The following is a 21,583-nucleotide window of genomic DNA, read 5'->3' as shown; positions in this document are numbered from 1 at the left end:
ATAAATAAATAAAAATAAAAAGCTGAGACATCAAAAAAAAAAAAGAATTGAAGTGCAGTTGATTTATAATGTTCTGTTAATTTCAGGTGCTCAGCAAAATGGTTGGGTTATACGTGTATATGTATATATTCTTTTTCAGATTCTTTTCCCACATAGGTTATTAAAAAACACCGCATAGCGTTCCCTGTGCTCTACAGTAGGTCCCTGTTAGTTATCTGTTTCACATGTACTAGTGTGCATATCGGAGAAGGCAATGGCACCCCACTCCAGTACTCTTGCCTGGAAAATCCCATGGATGGAGGAGCCTGGTAGGCTGCAGTCCATGGGGTCGCTAAGAGTCGGGCATGACTGAGCAGCTTCACTTTCACTTTTCACTTTCTTGCTCTGGAGAAGGAAATGGCAACCCACACAGTGTTCTTGCCTGGAGAGTCCCAGGGGCGGGGAGCCTGGTGGGCTGCCATCTGTGGGGTCGCACAGAGCTGGACACGACTGAGTGACTTAGCAGCAGCAGTGTGTGTATGTTAGTCACAGACTCCTCATCTGCCCTCCCCTGTCCTCCCCTTGGGTCCATGAGATTGTTTTCTTTGTCTGTGCGTCTGTTTCTGTTTTGTATACAAGTTCATTTGTATTTTTTTTGTTTGTTTTTGGCTGTGCTAAGCAGGGCATGGGGTCTTAGTTTCCTGGACCACAGATGGAGCTCGTGCCCTCTGCAGTGGAGTCTGACCCAGTGGCCCACCAGGGAATTCCCGAATCTTTTTTTTTTACTTAATTCCACCTATAGGTGATATACAGTAGCCTCTAAGCCTCTCTGTGTGAGTTATCTCAGCGAAGTCCCGTGGTGACACCACAGAGCATGCTTCGCGCAGCACTGTTCAGTACCGTTTCTCAGTACCGTTCTATGAACAGTGCCGTTACTAGAAAGCAGGTGCCATTATGTACTCCACTATAGATGAAGAGACTGAGGCGCCAGCAGCTGGCAGACCATGCCGGTGGTCAGTGCTGGGCCCCAGGCATTCTGACTCCCGGGCTCCTCCCACAGGAGGAGATGGGGGTGGGCAGGGTGCCCCCAGGGCCTGCGGGGCTGGTCCGGGGAGGGCCAGGGTTTGCTTCTTCCTTGGAGGGTCTCTGCGTCCCTGCGGGCTCAGCCCCGGCCTCTCCACACACGCCCTGCCTGTGGGCGGCCAGGCACCACCCGGAATTGAAGCCCTCCAGTGGTCCCCGTCAGAGAAGGCAATGGCACCCCACTCCAGTGCTCTTGCCTGGAAAATCCCATGGGCAGAGGAGCCTGGTGGGCTGCAGTCTATGGGGTCGCTCAGAGGTGGACACGGCTGAGCGACTTCACTTTCACTTTTCACTTTCATGCATTGGAGAAGGAAATGGCAACCCACTCCAGTGTTCTTGCCTGGAGAATCCCAGGGACGGGGGAGCCTGGTGGGCTGCCGTCTCAGGGGTCGCACAGAGTCGGACACGACTGAAGCGACTTAGCAGCAGCAGCAGTGGTCCCCGTGGAGCCCACTGCCCTGCTGCTCTGCCCCGGTGCTCAGCACAGCACCTGGGAGGGTCCCGTGGCGCAGACGTGGTGATTTCCTGACGCTGGCAGTTGGTTTCTCTGCCCCAAATCTTTGAGGTCAGCTCTTCTTAGATGTCTCTTCTAATTCTGCCTGACTTTTCCTGCGGCCCTTTCCCTTGACGAATCAGACGTTTAGGGTTTAGACGTTTCTCTTTGGAGAGTTTCTCTGCTGTCCCTCATCACTTTCCACAGACACGCTTTCCTGCAGCGCGTGCCCGCAGCCCCGGAGCTCGTGTGTCGCTCAGCCGGCTCTCGGCGCCTGGTGAGGTTCCTGCTCCCCTGTGAGCCCCGCCGGCCGCTGCAGCAGAGTGAGTGAGGTGGGCGCTGTGGCTCTGGAGCGGCGCGCGTGTCGGGGCGGGCGACCCCGTCCTCTGTCTCACCTGTGATGTGACTGCAGCCACGGCACTCGGCGCCTTCTGCTCTGCTTCCGTCCCCAGCTCACCTCCTGGAACCTCTGGGCGCTTCTCTGTAGAGTAAAGGAGAACTCACCCCTGAGCGCAAAGCTTTCTGGACAGAAGCCCGTCTCTGGAGGGTCTTTGAGGGGCCTCCTGCACCACGGCTGCTGCCCTCGGGGGGTCGGGGGTGCGTAGGGTAGCCCTGAGCCTGGGCGGTTTCCGCGTCCCTCTCGCCCCATTACTGTCTATATTCTCCGGTTCCTGCACCGCCCTTTGCTCTGGCAGAGGGCAGGGTTGACGGCTGGCTGCGGCCGGGCCGAAGCAGCGAGGGGTGATGCTGGGCACGGACGTCCCTCTCCGGGGCCAGGCCCTTCAGCCGCCCGCGGGGAGCGTCCCGGCGCGCTTGGGTGGGGTGTGGTTGCCATTGTGGGTGTCGATGGAGGCTTTGTGAGAAGAGCCAGGAATCCAGTGACGCGAGGGAGCCTGCGAGGATTGTCTGAACCACGTTTGTCTTTGCCTGTGTGGAAGGAGGTGCTCTTGTGTCTGTGTGGCTCGGAGGTCATGCCTCACGCGGAGCTGGGGCAGGGTGGGCCCTCCCTGTGGGCTGCGCGGCTGCCTTGAGCCTCCACAGAGCCTCCCCAGAGCTGGGCGCCTGGGGCGGGCAGTGCCACCTGGCCTCCAGCAGGCTGCTGCAGAGGAGTGCCAGGAAGTGTGGCCACAACGGGGGGTCAGCTGTGACCGGCAGGGGAGAGAGGGAAGCAAGCAAAGAGTGCAAGCTGGGGAAGGATGTGCGGTGTGTGCAGCAGCCGCCCCTGCCCCAGCGCATCCTCGAGGGGCCATGTCTGGGAGGCAGCAGTGTGTTTAACATGCCCTCACACTTCTTGCTGAGAAACGTGGGTGAACTCCGTGGTGAGTGAAATGAGCCTGCTCCGTCTAGGGGCTCAATGACAGACTGCCTGCACGATCCACCCAGGAAGTAAGTCACTGTGTGGACCCTGCGGCCTCCCAGTGTCCTGGGGAAGAGGGGAGGGCCGGGCCTGGAGGCCGCGGGCCCTGTGGTGCCGCGTGAGGCTCTGGGGAGGCTGCTTATGCGGAGACCGCACCCACACTGCCCGTGTCGCCACCCGGAGCTGCAGATGGCTGCCCCCCTCTGAACGTTGCTTGCGGCTTCCCGGTCACAGTCTGGGCTCCAGGCCCATGTTGGGTGAGTCTGAGGCTGTTCTGCGCTGACCCCAGGTGCGGGAGAGGCCGGGACAGCAGGCCGATGATGCTTCCGGCTCCTTCTGTGGGTCACATGCTGTTCTCAAGGAAAGAGCACCTCCCAGCCGGAGGATGGGGGCTCCAAGGCTGGGTGGCCAAAATAGATGGCAGGCAGCAGCTACCTGACCACGAGTACTGACAGTGGAAGAAAACAGTTGCTTCGGTGGCAGATGGCGAGGCCTCCTCCTGGCGGGAGGTCTCAGGGACAGAGGCCGTGTCCAGCTCCTCTCTGCCCTGACCTCCTGCCGGAGAGAGGAGAGTACAGTGAGTAGAGACTGGAATCAGGGCTTGGGATTTTCCTCCTCCTGCCAGCCCTTCTGTTTCCATCGCGCGCTCTCGTTTTTGTTTCCTGTTCCTGATGACCTTTACTCCCTTTGCAGGAGACAGTTTTGCAATCTCGAAGTGCTGCCTTTTTGGTGTGTGTAGCAGGGTGCCTGCTGGTTACCTGAGCGGTTGAAAGGCCCATGCGGGGGAAAAAGTGGTGGGTGGTTACAACAAAGGGTTTAAGTTGGAAAGAATATACATTCCAAGGTTGTTTTCTTGTGCAAACCGTAGAAATACTTGGTCCCCAAAAGTTTAACAATGAATTAAGAGATTGCTTGAAAGCGCATTCCTGCTGATGGGCTGTGTGCGCTGTGTGCAAACCCCTGGACGTCCAGTCTTGCCTGCTTGCTTCACCAGCTGTTTTCACTATTAGTGAGCATTAAAAGGGCCAGGCACTGCCAGGAAGTGAGACCTTTTCTGCTGTACCTGTTCAGTAAGCGACTTCGGGTTGGTGATACCTCATCTTGCTGCTCAAACGTTTTCATTTCCCTCAACAAAGAGGTGAAATTCCTTGGTGTCGACTTGGAATGCGTGTTTTCCTGTGCTTTGAAACCCTACCGGTGTTGCTTCAGTTAACTTCATCTTACGGTTATCTCCCTGGAAGTTGTATGGTAATAAAGACATACTGACACAGGTAATCTGCATTTATGGTCCCTTTAAATATCGTCAGTAATTTAGAGGGAGCTCGTGTTCCCATCTTTGTGTATTTCCCGCGCCCAGTGGCAGGTGTTAGGTTCACTTTCTTCACGTTAGGGAAGCCTCTGTGGAAAGAATTGAGGGAAAGGAAGCCGTTGCTGCCCCCCGGCAGTGGGATAATTATTTTCATTAGAACAGAAGAGTTCCTCTTGTGTCTGGCGAACACGAGCATCCTGGCCTCCCACCCCCTGTCCGTAGTCAGGGGCAGGTGGTCCACCTCTGCGGCCGGCATGCCCCCTCGAAGGGGACTGCCGCGGCTGTGTCTTCAGCCGTGCGTTCGGGGTGCACTGAGGCCCTGGGCTTGGCCAGTCTCTGGACGCGGCCCGTGTGCAGAGCTGTGCCGGCCGCCTCCCCGCCACCCGCCTCCTCGTTCCGCCCTCTCTCCCCTCTAGGACCACGCGGCACAGTCTGGGTTTCTCTTTGCTAACACTACTGCTCTTTTCTTCCTTTTTCTGGCTTCCCGGCGTGGGCCCTGGGTGCTGAGCCTCACACGGTGCCTCCTGCCCTTCCTTGCCAGCCCGCCCAGCTCCCGGGTGAGCCCGAGCCTCAGCTGTGCGCACGCAGTGCCCCTCCCTGGCAGCAGAGGCCAAGGCTCAGCCCCTTGTTGGCGCTCCCGGCCCGCGTCCCGGCTTCCCTCTGCTCGCACGCCGCTTCCCTCCATAAACACCTGTCCTTCTGGCCGAGCCAGTCTGCTCAGCCTGCTCCCCTGCCCGCACACCGTGGCCCACACACGCCCCTTCTCCCAGATGCCTTCCCGCTCCCTTGTGCAAAACCCCATCTTTGTCTCACGGCCGAGGCCAGCCCTGGGTGGTCTCCTCAAACCTCTGATTTCTGCAGGGCCTCGGGCTGCCCCGTCTCAAGGAGACGATGGAGTCTGCTGCCTGGGGCTGGCTTTACTTTTTATTCTTTTTATCTTTTCTCCAGTTTTTAAAATGCCTTTAACTTTAAGAAAAAAGCAGATGAAGCAGTAGGATTGGATGTATATCAAGGCCATACTTGAGGAAGCAGGAGAAATCACGAGATCTCCTGGGGGTGTGTGGCTGCCCTTCCGCTTTCCTTGTGGGGCTGGTGGTGATGTTCCTGGTAGGCTGTGACGGTCTCTTCCTCTTCACTGGCTGTTGAGTGATTCTTTTCTTTTCCACCCAGTCTTTCCTTCTCTCCACCCCCTACTTCTGTTTCACATCTCCAGCTTAATAACATACTGACCTCAGCCAAGGTGTTTCACTTCTAAGACTGTTTTGTCATCTAGAAAATAGAGATACTCCGTTTCCCAGCGTTACAGGCAGCTTTAGTGAGAAGTAGAATGGAGCATCCACTGTGATAACTGCACGGAGTTGGCGGCACTCACCGCATGTTTGACGTCTGTCTGCAGACCCCTTACCGCGCCCCACGCCCCCCAGCACAGGTGGGGGCATCTCGGTCTGCAGGTGGGCTTGGTTCTGGTGCTTACCGGGTTATCTTCTGCAGATAACATAACGTCTCTATTCAGTTCTCAGTTCCAAGCCACTTATTAACCCAGTGACCTTTGCACTTCACTAACCTGCCTGGGCCTCTGTGTTCTGATTTTAAAAGGAGGTCACAATGAGTGCCTTACTGGGTGGCTGAGAATAAAATGTGATAAAATATATGAAAATGCTATGAAAACCATAAAGCATTAATCGAAAATAAAGTTTATTGCAGTTAATATTTAACCTTAAGTGTGCTTAGTATAGTGCCTTAGAAACTGTTGTCATTGTTTTGTAAATTATTTGACTGAACTAACAGGGCAACTCATTCTTCAGGCTGTGTTTCTATCTATTAAGCTTAATAGAGCCAGGGAGAAAACTGTCCGCCTATGGTTATGTTGTTACATGATTGTAACTTCAGTTATGGTTGTGTCCCTGGGCCTTTGATTCATGCTGAGGTATCCTCTTGTTAAATTAAAGGGTAAAACTTGTTACGGGGACTCCTGTCAGACAGGTTTGCAGGACAGGGATACACAGACCCACAGGAGATGAGGAAGGTTACAAAGTAGCGATCCTTGCTGTCGGAGGTGCTGTGTTCCTGACTCCATATAGAGCTGCCGCCTGTACACCTGCATGGCACCAGGCTCTTCACAGGGGCTGAGTTTTCAACAGTGCAGGGAATCCGTCTTCCCCAGCGTAGATGAGGGTTCCTGCAATGAAGTGTTGCAAGAGGCCTGGGAGAGCCTCGAGCAGGAGGTGAGTGGTCCAGCCCGGCCTGAGGCCCCGGTCCAGGCTACAGGAGAGGGTGCGGCTGTGACACGGGGTGGGGGTCGGGGGAGGCCCGCTGACCAAGGCCTGGCGGGTGTGGCTCCCGGGAAACGGGTGGCCGGGAGCAGAGCCAGTCGTCTGCCAGCCTCTCGGGGAGACTCGTGATGGGCGGGCAGGGTCTCGACAGGCCGAGAGGCGGCCCCGCGGGCAGCGAGACGCCGTGTGGACAATAAAGCCTTTATCTGTGTCATTTCCACCAATCAGCTCCGTGGTTTTCCAGGAGCCAGTGTCATTCTTGTTAAGAAAACTGCATGACAGAGAATCAAAAGCCTTTTTCAAGTTCAGTTGTACTTATTACTTCCAGCCTTGGCTATATGGCCTTAAACACTGGAGTATTTGTGTTTCTTTGACTCGTCAGCAGAATTTCAGGAAATGCTATAAATGTAGCCATGCATCTTCTGAAGCTGCTCATTCTTAAACTTGTATTTTACTGACCGAGTGTACTAGAGCCCCAGGAGGAACTCCCTAATAAAGCCCTTTCAGTATGGTTTTATCCCGCATCCTTTGATTCACTGGAGATCCCTGCCTGCTGTCTGGTGTTTCCGGGCCGTGGCCCACTCAGCCATCCTCGATCTCCTGCGCGCTGAGGCTTGGGCGTTCAGTCGTGGTCTTCGTGTCTGTTCCATGCTGGCCAGAGTCTCGTTGCCACTCTAGAGCACAGCAGGTGCAGTGTTCGCTGGGCCTGTTGCATGTCAGAGAGCTGGTCTTCAGTAGCACCTGCTGTGAACGTGGTAGAATTTCTCTTCCTGCCGACATTGCAGTCTCACAGGGCAGCAGAGCAGGTCCTGTCTTAGAAGCCTTTCTGTGCAGTTGTTTGCCGATACCTGTGAGGGCCCTGGAAGGCAGGGTCCGAAGGCTCCTACATGTCTCGGATATTCTCATTTAATAATGTCATAAAGTCGTTTCCCGGGGTGCTTTGTTGTTGTTCAGTCACTGAGTTGTGTCCGACTCTGCGGCCTCATGGACTGCAGCACGCCAGGCTTCCCTGTCCTTCCCTGTCTCCTGGAGTTTGCTGCAACTCTTGCCCATTGAGCTGGTGAGGCTATCCCATACTCGGTTGCCCCCTTCTCCTGCTTTAACCCATGTAAAAGAATTGATTGTGGCTTTTTTTTTGGGGGGGTGCAAAATTGATGCTCTATGGCAGCTAATGAGAAGCCTGAAACATTCTAAAATTGTGACTAAATCAGAAAAACCTGGAGCACACCACAGAGCTTTGTGAGGACTTGCTAAGCTGTGACCTCCTGGGCAGTCCGGGAGTGGTGCTGGGGAGGGCAGCTTGACGGCGCCTTACCACCAGGCAGGGCTGCTCCTCCAAGCCCGGTCCTTCCCTCGAGGTGGCGTCGGCTTCCTCTCCAAGTTCAGGGTGCTCGGACGCTGTCCTTCCCATCCCTTCCGCACGTTTATCTGCCCGTGTTTCGTGGTGGCGCCATTGCCAGGAGGCTATGGCAGGACCACCAGTGGCTCTGGAGCGTGGCCGTGGGGGTGAGGAAGCAGTGAGCACCTGGGGTCCCGCGGCTGGAGCCCCGTGCAGCACCCCCCATTGTCTTAACATGAGATGCGTGGGGGTGCCCTCGTGGGGGTCAGTGTCACGTGTTTCCCAAGTGGCTCCCCAAAAGGAGAACTGCTGTGGTCACAGCAAAGAGTAGAAGACATAGAGAATCTCTCAGAGATATTTTCAGTTCACATGATGTGACCACAGGTAGACTATAAGCATGCTAGACACAAAAAGGAGATCAGTCCTGGGTGTTCATTGGAAGGACTGATGTTGAAGCTGAAACTCCAATACTTTGGCCACCTGTGAAGAAAGCTGACTCATTGGAAAAGACCCTGATGCTGGGAAAGATTGAAGGCAGGAGGAGAAGGGGACGACAGAGGATGAGATGGTTGGATGGCATCACCGACTCAATGGACATGGGTTAGGGTGGACTCCGGAGTTGGTGATGGACAGGGAGGCCTGGTGTGCTGCGGTTCATGGGGTTGCAAAGAGTCGGACACGACTGAGCGACTGAACTGAGACACAAAAACTTTGCATGCAACTAGAATAAGTCGTTTTATCTATTTTCATAAATATGTAGGACTGAGCCTGAGTCAGAGTTGATTGTTCAATCTGCCTTCCTAAAGTGTATGTTAAAGTGGCCAGCCAGTTGGCAATTGTCTTAATGGGAAGCTAGGGGAGTTGCTTTGTACTTGAAATTGCCTTATATTTTTGGGGGCATGTATACTATATATGTAATATATAATAAGTAATTTGAATATCCAACCAAATAAAGGTTTATGGTTATTTTTACTGTTTTATAATAGCATTATATTTTTATCTGTCCTTTACTGCCGTGGGGAAATCAGAAAAGGCAAAGATTCTAAATGGAGACATGGTGGTGACATTTGAGCAAAATTAATGCCTTTTTTCTTTTGCAAATGAAGTTTCACGTTTAAAAAGCAGTGAGGCCATCCTCATCTACCCAGGACTGTGAAGGGGCCACGCCAGCTGAACCTGTGCAGAACAGTCCATCATCAGGGGACGTGATGATAGTCGTTTGTGATCTTTACTTTTTTTTCGTCAAGACATGAAAACCCTGTAAGTCACAGAATGTGCAGAGACGACAAAAGCGGCAGAGCTCGTGTTTGTTTCGTGCGCGGTGATTTATAGCATGAGAGACGCTGAGAGTTAACTAACATGACCCTTTGAGCCAGCAGGTCTACTTCTGTGTGTGCCTTAGAGCAATCCAGCAGCTCCTTTTTATAATATTTTTTTTCATTCATTATTTTTTTACTGGCACATAATTGCTTTACAATGTTGTATTAGTTTCTGCTTTACAGCAAAGTGCATCATCTACATATAAACATACATCCTCACCCCCATTATATTTTAAATTATAATTTGTCTTCTCGTAAAATTACATTTGTTTAAAAATCTACCTAAACACATGAGTTTAAGAAATCAGTACATACCCTAATTGTAACATAAACTGAATTTTTAGCATTTGTTTACAGTAAAATATTTTGTTATCTAAGTGTTTTGGCTTGACTGCAGTGGAAGACTATATAAGTCAGATGTGTGTACTCCTGCCAATGAGCATTTCAGTTTAAGAGAAGATGGTCAGAAGCCATTCTGTAGGACAGGATAGGCATGTCCAGATATATTAGGATAAGTAAAAACAGACCAACCTCACTTGTGTTTGATCAAAGAAAAATAACAGTAACGGAAATGAGGATAAAGTGGCATTCATGTTACACATTGCCAAGTGAGAAAATGAGGAAGTATAATAACCTCACAGACAAGCTGAGCCTTCTTTGTAAGAGACATGCCAGCTAATCCCCTGCCTGGAGAGGGTCAGGGGGAGTGCGGGCGTGCGGGGGCGCTCACACCCGGGGCGGGCGTGCAGCCAGTGTCTAACACAGAAGAAGGTTTTGCGGACTTGTGTGTGATGGGTGAGAAAGGAGCAGGATGGATCCAAAAAAGAAACGTTGACACCAAGGTTTAACATCACCCAGGATGACGGGACTTCAAAGCAACAGATGTTTTCACACATTGCTGGCCCATGAGGAATCATTTAGCGGTGTCCATTAAAATAATAAATGTCCTTTGACTCAGAACGTCTCAGATTATCCCGCAGATGAACGGGGCGCACGTGCACAGTGGTGTGTGTGCAAGGTCATTTGTTGTCATGTTGTCTGTAGCAGCAGAGGATCGGAGGCATAAATGTCCGTCAGCAAGTGCACAAAGGATGAGTTACCGATTTTGAATTTATTGGTATATACAGTCATTGCAGCTGTGAAAAAGGAAAAGAACTTTATGGACTGATGGGGAAACATCCTTAGGTTATGTCCTTAACTCTAGAAAAGGGAGGGGAAATGGATGTGTTAGTTGGCATCCATATATACATACATATGCAAGAAACGCTAGCTTTAGCTAGCTGTGGTGTGGGAGAGCAGACAGTGTGCCTGTGTCCCTGCTCCGTGCGTGCGTGCGTGCGTGCGTGCGCGCGCTCCATCCTCAGCCCCCTTCCACTGCTCCCGCCGTCACTGCTGCTGTTAGTGGTGGTTCAGGAAGTCTGTGAACCAGACGAGCGCCTTGAGGATGAGCCTAGTGGCCGAACTTGACAACGACCAGTGGAGAGCATCATCGAATCTAATCCTCTTATAACTACTTGAGAAGTTGTCATTGAAGTCGATGTCGACCATTCTACAGTTGTTTGGCATTTGAAGTAAAATTGGAAAGGTGGAAAGGCTTGATAAGTGGGTGCCTCATGAGCTGACCAAAAATTTAAAAAATAATAATAATTTTGAAGTGTTGTCTTCTCTTATCCTTCACAACAACAACCATTTCTCGATCGGATTGTAAAGTACGATGAAACGTGGATTTTATACAACTGGCAAAGACCAGCTCAGCGGTTGGCCTGATAAGCTCAAAAGTACTTCCCAAAGCCAAACTTGTTCCAAAAAAAGAGCATGGTCACTGATTGGTGGTCTGCTGCCCATCTGATCCCCTGCAGCTTTCTGAATCCTGGTGAAACCATCACCTCTGAGCAGTATGCTCAGCGAATCAATGAGATGCACCTAAAGCTGCAACCCCTGCAGCTGGCGTTCGTCAACAGAACGGGCCCTGTTCTTCTCCACCACAGTGCCCGGCTGCACGTCGCGGAACCAACGCTGCAGAAGCTGAACAGAGAGGGCTGCGAAGTGTTGCTTCATCCACCATATTCACCTGACCTGTCGCCAGCCAGCTGCCAGTTCTTCAGGCGTCTCAACAACATTTTACAGGCAAAACGCTTCCACAGCCAGCAGGAGGCAGAAAATGCTTTCCAAGAGTTGGTCGAATCCCAGAGCATGGATTTTTACCCTTCAGGAGTAAACAGACTTACTTCTCATTGGCAAAAATGTTGATTGTAATGGTTCCTGTTTTGAGTAATAAATGTGTGTTTGAGCCTAGTTGCAATGATTTAACATTCACGATCCAAAACTGCAGTTACTTTGGTACCAGCCTCATAGTTAGAGAGCGAGAGCAACCCAGACGTCCACTAACAGTTGAGCGGGTAAACAGAATGTTCTGCATCCACGTGATGAATCATTACCCAGCCGTGAAAATGAGTGATGCGGTGGCCCACACGGTACTATGTGTGAACCCTGAGAACCTTACACTGAGGGGAGGAAGCCACATCCCGAAGGACAAACGTACATGTTGGTCTGTGTGAGATGTCCAGAACAGGAGGGTCCTGGAGACAGAAAGCAGACTAGTGGCTGCCAGAGGTTGGAGGGAAGGGGTGACGGGCAGTGACTTCTGATGGGTCAGGGTTTCTTGGGGGGCAGGGCACAGTGGCCCAGGCTGAGGAGGCGGCAGCACGTGGTCTGGGAGCTTCGGGTGGAGGTCTGGTCAGCAGCCTCAGCAGTGCCGGCAGCTGGCCCACTTGGGGGCGGGGCGGGGACCATGTGGTTGCTCCGAGGGGCCATGAGGGAGATGAGGAAGACCCTTAAAACAGCCGCGTGGAGATGCGCAGGGGCCTGATGGATGGTTGCCCAGCCTAGGGCTGAAGCCTGACACAGGTCAGATGGGCACCGCGTATGTAGGGAGAACAGGGGCCCTCGGACGGAGCCCCAGGAACACAGCGGTTCTGAGCAGAGAACAAGTGACCAGAGCAAGGGGGAAGAGAGCAGGAAGATGGGGTCAGCTGCTCCCCTGGAGGGCGGCGGGTGAGCGAGGAGCCCACGAGGCCAGGGCCCCTGTGCAGTGGCTCCGGGAGGGCAGGGGCGCCGCGGGACTGAGACACGGGTGGGAGGAGAGTCTGGACTGCCACGCTTGTGGTCCCTGCTCTGCTTGTGCCCTGCAGTTTAATGTTGTTTAAAGGAAAAAAAGAAGTGAGGATTGGCCGTTGGGGTGTGTGTGTGTGAGTTGGACTGTTAATTTCATTCTTTTGCTTTACTTATTTATTTGTCTGTGGCCGTGCCGTGAGCTTGTGGGATCTTAGTTCCCCCACCAGGGATCAAACCCAGGCCCCAAGCAGCAACAGTGGGACCGCTAGGGAAGTCCCTGTTTTCTTGTTTCTTAAAACAGCCTACTTTCCCAACCACAGCGGATAATCTGCATAGCAGTTTGGTGTGTATCCATCTGTGTTTCTTATATAAGAAATATGTACATTCTTATGCAAATATGTATAAGAATATATATATAAAAGATTGTGTTTGCTCTTAACCAAATTGAGGTCACATTGCAGTACTGCTCTGCTCCATGTTTTTAGGTTCAGAGTATACAATCTGCATTACTTAATTGCCAAGTGCTATGTATGAGCATAAGTTTTATCAGTCTCTATTCTTAGAAACCCTGAATATTCATTGAAAGGACTGATGCCAAAACTGAAGCTCCAGTACTTTGGCCACCTGATGCGAAGCCGACTCGTTGGAAAAGACCCTAATGCTGGGAAGGATTGATGGGAGGAGGAGAAGGGGGCAACAGAGGATGAGATGGTTGGATGGCATCACCGACTCAATGGACATGAGTTTGAACAAACTGGGAGATGGTGAAGGACAGGGAAGCCTGGCGTGCTACAGTCCATGTGGTCGCAAAGAGTCAGACACGACTGAGCGACTAAACAACAATTCTTAGAAATAAGAAAAGATAAATCACATGTATTGGGACCTTTGAACTGCTTATGCATTTTTCTCTGCTTGCAAATAGTCAGTGATTGAAAATCCAGTGCTATCACATTGATGACTTTAAATAAGTCTCGTGAACTTGTGACTCATATTTTGCACAGGTGTCAAGTTGGTCTTTTTCTGTCTAGTGTCCCTCTGTCCTCCTCCCATCATTAGGTCACAATAAAAATAGTTACACATAACCTTTCTAAGCAACTTTTAATCAATACATTGGAGTTTCAAATAGTAATTTGCTGGTTCATTTGAATGTATAAACCTCTAATTATCTTTTAATTCAGAATTTAATCTGCTTTTACAGCTGACTATAGTACTCTTGCCTGGAAAATCCCAGGGACGGAGGAGCCTGGTAGGCTGCAGTCCATGGGGTCTCGAGGAGTCGGACACGACTGAGCGACTTCACTTTCACTTTTCACTTTCATGCATTGGAGAAGGAAATGGCAACCCACGCCAGTGTTCTTGCCTGGAGAATCCCAGGGACGGGGGAGCCTGGTGGGCTGCTCTCTGGGGTCACACAGAGTCGGACACGACTGACGCGACTTGGCAGCAGCAGCGGCGCCCCATAGCTGCGGCTGGTAGATTATCTGAGTGAGCTCTGCAAGTCAGCTTTCAGGTGTTCGTCTTGGTTTCCTGAGAATCAGACCCCGTTTCCATCCTTTATTACAACCGCGTCCCTCCACTAAGAGGACGTACACCTGCTGCCTCCAGTGGAGCTGTATTCTTTTCTCAGCAGGTTAGCACAAATGATAAGTAATTAAAAAACAGAACTGTTGATGGAGATTACAGAGATGAGGTGTGGAACTGTGACGTGGGCTGATCGGGGAAGCACACGGATGTGGGCAGAAGGGAAGGGTTTGGGACCCCATCCATGAGGTGGACTCTGACCGTTCCTGCCGCTCTCCCCCACACCCCGAGTCCTCCTGCGGTGTCTGGGAAGAGCACGGTCATCACTTCAGGAGCCAAATGTTGCATCCCATCTGTAGGACTTACTGTAAAATCAGCTTGATCGTGGACTTTGATCAGTCCTGTTTGGTTCGAGTAACCTGATCCTGTTGTCCAGAGCCAGAAATGATGAGTATTGGAATTTTAACACATTATGGGAAATCAGGTTTTTAAAACTGACGTTAATGGTTGGATATTGTTTTCCCTGGTCTCAATCCTAGAAAATGTCAAATGGAAATGCACATCTGTGTTGCACAGACTTACCATTTTAACCTGAAAATATTCCAATGACTGTTGTATCTGTTCACTTTCAAAGAGTGAACTTCAAACTTTAATTACAGTAAAGAGAATGTCAGTTTTAACTGGCTTACAGTATTTTTTAAACAAACATTTTTTCCTAAAGAGAAAAAAATTTGGATGCTGACAGTTAGGTTCCTATCATAGAAATAGTGCAGATCACTTATTGCACATATTTGGAATTTATTCAGGCTCTACTAGTTTTTCCTGCAAAAATAATACAAATGCAGTGTACATATGAACATGCTTTTGGAATCTTAAACTTTGGAATTTCCTGTCTCGTGTTTATCTAAACTCCTAAGTTTAATTTGCTCTGGTACTTTTTTCAGTTGAATTCTTTTGAGCAAAGAGAAGAGTTTTTCTTTAAGGAGTAAAAATAATTGTGGAGTTCTACACGTTTGTTTTCTACTGTATTCAAAGCGGTATTTCGTAGAATGGTTTTAGCCGTTGGACTCATTGTAGGAAGCACTTGTGTTCAGCCAAAACGATGGGAATTAAGCAGCCTCTTCATAGGTGCGTGGAGACAGTTTGGCGCTATTAGGAGAAACTTAGGGAAACTGTGTGTAAAAGATACAGGCTCGCGCCTGCTGATGAACAGGTTAAGGAAAAGGGAGCTGGCGGGAATGTGGAGAAGGGTCTCTTCATTGGAAGCCTGGGCCTGCTCGCCGCGCCCCCCACGATGTCTGGCCTTTCGCCCTTCCGCGGCTCCCCTGTTGTCTTCCCCGCTGAAACGCCACGGTCCACTAGCATCGCAGCCTCTCCAGCCTTTCCCACACGCACAGAAAGACACACACGCACATCTCTCTCACCTGGCGGAAACCTGCTCCTGTCGGCAGTTCCCCGTCCATGCGGCCTGCAGTCTACTCGAAGGCCCATGGCCACGGTCCGGGCGTCCCAGCCTGCTCCGTGATGGCTGCTTCCTGCCCTCCCCAGTGTCGCACCCGCCCTGCTGCTCAGTGCAGAGGCATCAGTTTTCTCAGTGAAATTGGAAGAGATGAAACGAGGACGTCCAGAAAGCCCCCCCACCAGCTCACTGTTCATCTGGATCTGGGCCCATGCATCTGACCGCCTGTCCGCTGACCATGGGCGAGCTGTGTGCCCGGGAAAGGCGCCCTCTGCCCGCTCAGCTCCCACCCCGCCCCGGACCCCCGCCATCAGCCTGCGAGCCCCAGCGTATCCTCTAAGAGGGCTCTTCTGACCCTGCGTCTCCTGTAACTGTTGCCTGATTGCCTTCAGCGCTTGACTGCAGAGTCCCATGAGAGCGAGCCTGTGCTCCCTGCCCCCCCCATCCTCTGTCCACTGGGCTTTCGACCCTGCCAGGGCTTCTGACCTGCTGTGGTCCCGGCCACCGTTGGCCTCCACGTCAGCAGACCCTCTACTGACCAGTCAGCTGACTCCTTCTCCTGGCACCCGTTGACTCTGTGGCTGCTCCTCCCAGGGCTCCTGACGCCCAAGATGGTCCCCTTCCCTCCTGGCCTCCCGCAGCCTCCCTGGCCGGCACCTCTTGTTTCCCAGCCACCCAGCAGTGACTTCTCGCTGGGCTCAAACCTCAGCTCTTCTCGCCCACACTCGGCACCTCGCTGCTCTGTCTCATCTTGGCCTGTGTCTCCTAGGACTCCAGACTGGGAGGCTCTGGACTTGACACTGCCGCTTGAAGGCCTGAGTGCGTCTCAGATTCAGCTTGTCTGAAACTGGACGGTTAGCGCTCCCTCCAAAGCCTGCTCTTCCCATAGACACCCCCCTCTTGGAGAACAGCGCCTGCTTCCTTCCCTCGCTCCTGGGGGGCCATGGAGAGGAGACCTAGTCCCTGTGGCTCCCCTCCCTGCCCACTTCCCAGCCATGATGCCCAGTGCCCGTGCCGTGTGGGCAGTCTGTCCGGTGTGAGGACACGCTGGATTGCTTCTCCCCAGCGGGACTGGAGCTTTGTGTTTGCCGGTCTGCGCTGAAATCCTGGCGTGAAGGGCTGTTCACATTCTGTAGCTGATCCATGCTCTTAGAAGCCACCTTGTCTCCAAAGAGCTCTGTGTGTGTGTCTGCACATGTGCGTAAATTGTGATAAAATACGTGTAACATGAATTGAACATTTTAACCAGTTGATTGAACGGGTGACTTCAGTGGAGTCAGGCTAACAGGTGGCCTTGGGCTGCCATCAGCCTCTTTTCCCAGAGGAACACTCCACAGCCTGGCGGCCACTCTCCCCAGAGGTTCCGGGTCTCTTGTCTGTGTGTCGTTTAAGAATCTCTTTATCCACTTTGTTGTTAGGATTTATGTTTAGGAAAGTATCTCAGACTTCCCTGGGTCTGGAGAAGGCAGGCTTGGGTTCCGGGTTCTCCCCTGGCACGGGCCTGCCAGGTCGAGGTGGCGGCTGAAGGCCGGTCTGAGTAGTGGTGGTCTGTGTGGTCTTGGGGTCAGCGGACCCAGCGGACCCTCTGGAGGGGCAGGGAGATCCTTTGTGTGGAGCCTGGAGAAGCTTGACAGGGTGAGTCTTCAGATTCTCACTCTCCCTTTTAATTTGTGTTTACATTTAGTTACTTACTCATTTAACTGTTTTCTAGGAGTTTGCAGCACTTACTAAAGAACTAAATGTATGCAGGGAGCAGCTTCTTGAAAGAGAAGAAGAAATCGCTGAGCTGAAAGCGGAAAGGAACAACACCAGGGTCAGTAGGGGGATTCTCACGTGTTGACATTCGCCCCTCGGGGGTCACCGCTGGGCTCCGTGTTGCTGTCTTTAAACTCTGTCTGGTTTTCAACCCATTTTCCACATTTTCCCACTGAGTGGCCCGGGGTGGATCAGTTCAGGGTTCTCATACCTTGCTTCAAATTTATGATGAGAGCTAATGTAATTTTAGTACATTTGAGGGGGGTTTCTCTTAACATTTTGGTCCACGCTTCACTTTATGTGGGATCTTAGTTCCCCAAGTGGGGATTAAACCCATGACCCCTGCAGAAGTGTGGAGTCTTAACTGCTGGGCCACCAGGGAAGTCCAGTCTAACTTTAGACTGAACTGGCGGGATTCCGACTTGCCTTAGCACAGTTTTGGTCTTAGCGTGAGGCTAAGAGGAGTTATTGGCCCCAAATTCAAGTGTGAGGCTGAAGGCGCTGCTCTGGCCCCGCCCTGCAGCTGCTGCTGGAGCACCTGGAGTGCCTGGTCTCCCGGCACGAGCGGTCCCTGCGGATGACGGTGGTCAAGCGGCAGGCGCAGTCCCCGGCCGGCGTGTCCAGCGAGGTGGAGGTGCTCAAGGCGCTGAAGTCGCTCTTCGAGCACCACAAGGCCCTGGACGAGAAGGTACCAGCCACCCGGCCCTCCTGGATCTGCACACCTGCTGCCTTGTTAGGTGGACGGCGCCCGTGTTTGTGTAACTAGTTGACTTGAAAACTAGCTCACTTGTTTGTGTAACAAGTTGAGCGTCTTGTATTCTTGTAAATACGTTTTTTCTGTAAGAAGTCAGAGTTCTATATGGTTAAAAAGCGTTGCTTGCGTACATGCTCAGTCATGTCCGAGTCTTTGCGACCCTGTGGACTGTAGCCCACCACTCTCCTCTCTTCACGGGACTTCCCAGGCAAGGATAGTGGAGTGGGTGGCCATCTTCTACTCCGGGGGACCTTCCTGACCCAGGAATCGAACCTGATCTCTTCTTGTATTGGCAGGTGGATTCTTTACCACTGAGCCACCTGGGAAGCCCCCAGTTAAAAAGTATTAGTTGGCATAAATATTTCAAGATTTATTATATTTTGTATATCAATTTGCAGTTAAAAGCTGGGTAATGAAATTAATTTAGGATAACATTTTGTTCTCTCAAACTTAGAATTGAAAGCTGTTAACAAGCAGGTTGTCTTGACCTTAAGATCAATGAGAGACATTAAAGGTGCTCTGTGGCAGTAGCGTGTATCGGGGTGCGTGTACGGTGAGAAGGGCACTGACATGCACACACACGGCAACTCAGTGACTCGGCCCCTTTCATTTCAGGTGAGAGAGCGATTGCGAGTAGCGCTCGAAAGGTGTAGTTTGTTAGAAGAAGAACTGGGCGCCACACACAAAGAGGTGAGCCTCATCAGTCATCGTGTAATTTCAGCGAAGGGTTTGTCACTTTTATCCCTTCATTATAAAAAAAGAATGAAGGCCGTAGTGGTGGGCATCACATGTTATTTATCTTTCTGACTGAGGACCCGCCCACCTGGGTTATTTTAATGACTAGTAAACTAGACTTGTGGCTCAGAGCTGCAGGATCCCTTAAGTACCCCTTTGTCCAGTAGAAGACAAATTCTGACTCTAATCACCTGGCTCTATTTGGGATGGATAGCATCACCACATATTTTCTTTTTATGTTGTGTTTTCAGTTTAGACTTGAGTTTTTCCAAGTAGAGTTTTGCTGTGTTTACTTATTTCTTTACTCTCCTTCAATTTTTTGGTTTCAGCTGATGATTCTTAAAGAGCAGAATAACCAGAAAAAGGTACTAACAGACGGGGTGCTTGATGTAAATCACGAGCAGGAAAGCGTGCCGAGCGCCAATGGAAAGGCAAGTCCTCAGTCTCGCGCTCTGTCATGGTTCCAGTCTGTGCGGGGCTGTCGGGACCTCTCACCAATGCACCATGTAGGTCTGAGTGGCCGTGAGGGTCCTGTGAGTTCCTAGAGTGCAGAAGGCAGTGTTGACCTCACCGATTGCCTGAAGTGCTGTGTTCCCTCCCTCCTGAAACATGGCCGCCTAAGGCTTCCTTTCCCCCTTAGAGATCCTCCGACGGCTCTCTGAGCCACGAGGAAGACCTGGCCAAGGTGATGGAGCTCCAGGAAGTCATCGACAAGCAGTCACGGGAGCAGAGCCAGATGAAGGAGCGCCTGGCATCCCTTTCTGCCCACGTGACGGAGCTGGAGGAGGACCTGGACACGGCAAGAAAGGACCTCATCAAGTCCGAGGAAGTGAACACGAAACTGCAGCGGGACGTCCGCGAAGTGAGTGACGGCGGCTGTGTCTGTTGTCCTGCGGTGGAACGTGGGTCCCTTGTTCTCCCGGTGGTCTCAGCCTTGCGGTGGCTGTGTGAGCAAGAGCAGACAGAGCACCTGCGGAACTGCGGCTGGCTGCCTCCCTGCCTCTGCGTCGTGGGCTCTGGGGCAGAAGAGGCCTGGTCCGGGCGGTCCGTTGGCAGTGGACCGACACGAGGGTGGCCTTGGCACTGTGCTGCACCCGGGGTGTGGACTCTGCGTTTCTACAAGTTCTAGGGGGCCCAGTGTGTTCCTTTTTTAAAAATTCATTCATTCATTCGTTCATTTATTGGCATATAGTTGCTTTACACTGCTGTGTCAATTTCTGCTGTACAGCAAAGTGAATCAGTGGTGTGTGTGTATATGCACACACACACACGTGTTCCTCTTTTTTGGATTTCCTACCCATTTACTTCACCACAGAGCACGGAGTAGCGCTCCCTGTGCTGTACGCTAGGGCCGATTTTACGCGTGGTATCAGCAGTGAGTATGTGTTACTCCTCACCCTCAGACCCTCAGGCCCGAGCTGTGTGACCATGTGGAATCATGATGTTCCTTGCGGTCGTGTCTGCGGGTGTCATGAGTTATGAGAAGCTACCTAGCGGTCACTGTGAAAACAGGAGAGTGCTGGGGGCTCAGGCCTCCCCCTGTGAGCCTCGCCTCGCCTCTCCTTTGTACACAGACAGACAGCGCCCACCCTGCCCCCCTCCCCCGTGAGACGGTCTCAGAGAGACCCCTCCAACACGTGGTACAGCAGGCGGACTTGTTTAGTAGCTTGGTGTGAGTGATGCCGTGTGAGAACTCGAAACAGAAATATGTGCACGTGTTTGTATAACCTATTCACACTATTCTTTGGCAACAGGAGGAGATTAGGTGGCAGAGTTTAATACGTAGAGAAAATTCTGGAAAAAGCGTTTTTAAGACCTTTCAGTTTTAATGTTCAGACTTTGCCAACATTGGTTACTTAGTAACTACGGAGGGACCTGAAATGGATTTTGAGCTGGCAGACAGGAGTTGCACCAGCAGCAAGTTCTGGTCCTGGTCTGAGTGCTTCATACACGTGGTGTAACTCTGCTTCAGAAGAACTAGGCTTGAGAAGGCTGCTTCCAGTTGTGTTACACTCTGATCTCTCTTTACGCTCGTTAATATTCTTACTTTAATTCTGAGGAAATTGCATGAGATTTTTCCAACTTTTACCCGAGGAAACGAGCCTCAGAGCTCCCCGTTGGATATGTTGAAGGTCCCTCCCTGTTCTGGGTCAAGGCCACCTGTACGGTGTAGCAGACAGAGGTCCTGACTTCATGCCAGATACCTTCCCTCCTGGAATTCTTGCAATAACAGGGTAGTTTAGTATGCTTTTTGTTTGCTGTTTGGGTTTATTATGTAGAAAAGAAGCTTGGTAAACCGAGTGGCCAGAGAGAACGTTAAGACAGATGGGTGCCAATCGTGGCAAATGTGACGTTTGAGGTAGGCACGTTTTTGCTCACGTCAGGGAAAACTGCCGTGTCTAGGACTTTAGTCTTGAGGACGCTAACTTTATGTTTGATTAGAAAGTTAGGATTTAGCCCAGCTGTTTTACTCTTAAGTGTGTCGGAGCGTTCCATGATGACTTACCTTTTCTCCTCTGCAATGCCCGGTGTAGGCCATGGCCCAGAAGGAGGACATGGAGGAGAGAATCACTACCCTTGAGAAACGCTACCTCGCTGCACAGCGCGAAGCCACCTCTGTGCATGACCTCAATGATAAACTTGAAAATGAAATCGCAAATAAGGATTCTGTGCACCGACAGGTAACGGCCTTTATGGACTGTGTCTCACTTATGCAGTGGTGCGCCACCGAGGAAGCTAAAGGCCTTTTCATGAGGTTCCCACATTGGGAATCGAGTCCCAGTGTAACGTTCTTACGACCCTAAAATGCTGTGTTGAAAGTGTGGATGTACATCGTGGTAAATCAGCTGTACTGGAATGAAATACAGTTTTTAAAAATTGGGGGTGACTGCAACTTACAGGTGTGAATTGTTTGGGACTTGGTTTAACCATTTTGTGGAATTCCACTCCTGACTCTTTTGTTTTACTTGAACGTGAATCGGTTGGTTTATTAGTGTTTTTACTGAAAGAGCAAGAGCGGCAGGGAACTTCACAGCAGCTGGCTGCCTGCTGGTAACTGGGGTCACTGTGACAAAAGGCAGGGTTAGAGCTCCG

The 21,583-nt window shown here is 51.4% G+C and overlaps 1 protein-coding gene across 7 annotated transcripts in view; it reads left to right on the top strand.

Annotated features, from left to right (window-relative positions):
- PPFIA1 (PTPRF interacting protein alpha 1) overlaps window positions 1-21,583 on the top strand; it is a 78,443-nt gene that overhangs the window by 15,065 nt on the left and 41,795 nt on the right. For all 7 annotated transcript variants that reach the window (XM_055580572.1, XM_055580571.1, XM_055580569.1 and 4 more), the window contains exons 3-8: window positions 16,958-17,059; window positions 17,525-17,689; window positions 18,371-18,445; window positions 18,820-18,921; window positions 19,131-19,352; window positions 21,025-21,171. In XM_055580572.1, coding sequence (XP_055436547.1) covers window positions 16,958-17,059; window positions 17,525-17,689; window positions 18,371-18,445; window positions 18,820-18,921; window positions 19,131-19,352; window positions 21,025-21,171 — 813 coding nt within the window. The remainder of the gene's footprint in view (window positions 1-16,957; window positions 17,060-17,524; window positions 17,690-18,370; window positions 18,446-18,819; window positions 18,922-19,130; window positions 19,353-21,024; window positions 21,172-21,583) is intronic.

The sequence above is a fragment of the Bubalus kerabau genome, chromosome 5 (genome assembly GCF_029407905.1).
Source record: "Bubalus kerabau isolate K-KA32 ecotype Philippines breed swamp buffalo chromosome 5, PCC_UOA_SB_1v2, whole genome shotgun sequence".
Taxonomy (NCBI): Eukaryota; Metazoa; Chordata; class Mammalia; order Artiodactyla; family Bovidae; genus Bubalus; species Bubalus kerabau.
Note: the sequence above shows the minus strand (reverse complement) of the source record. Positions and strands in the feature narration are given on the sequence as shown.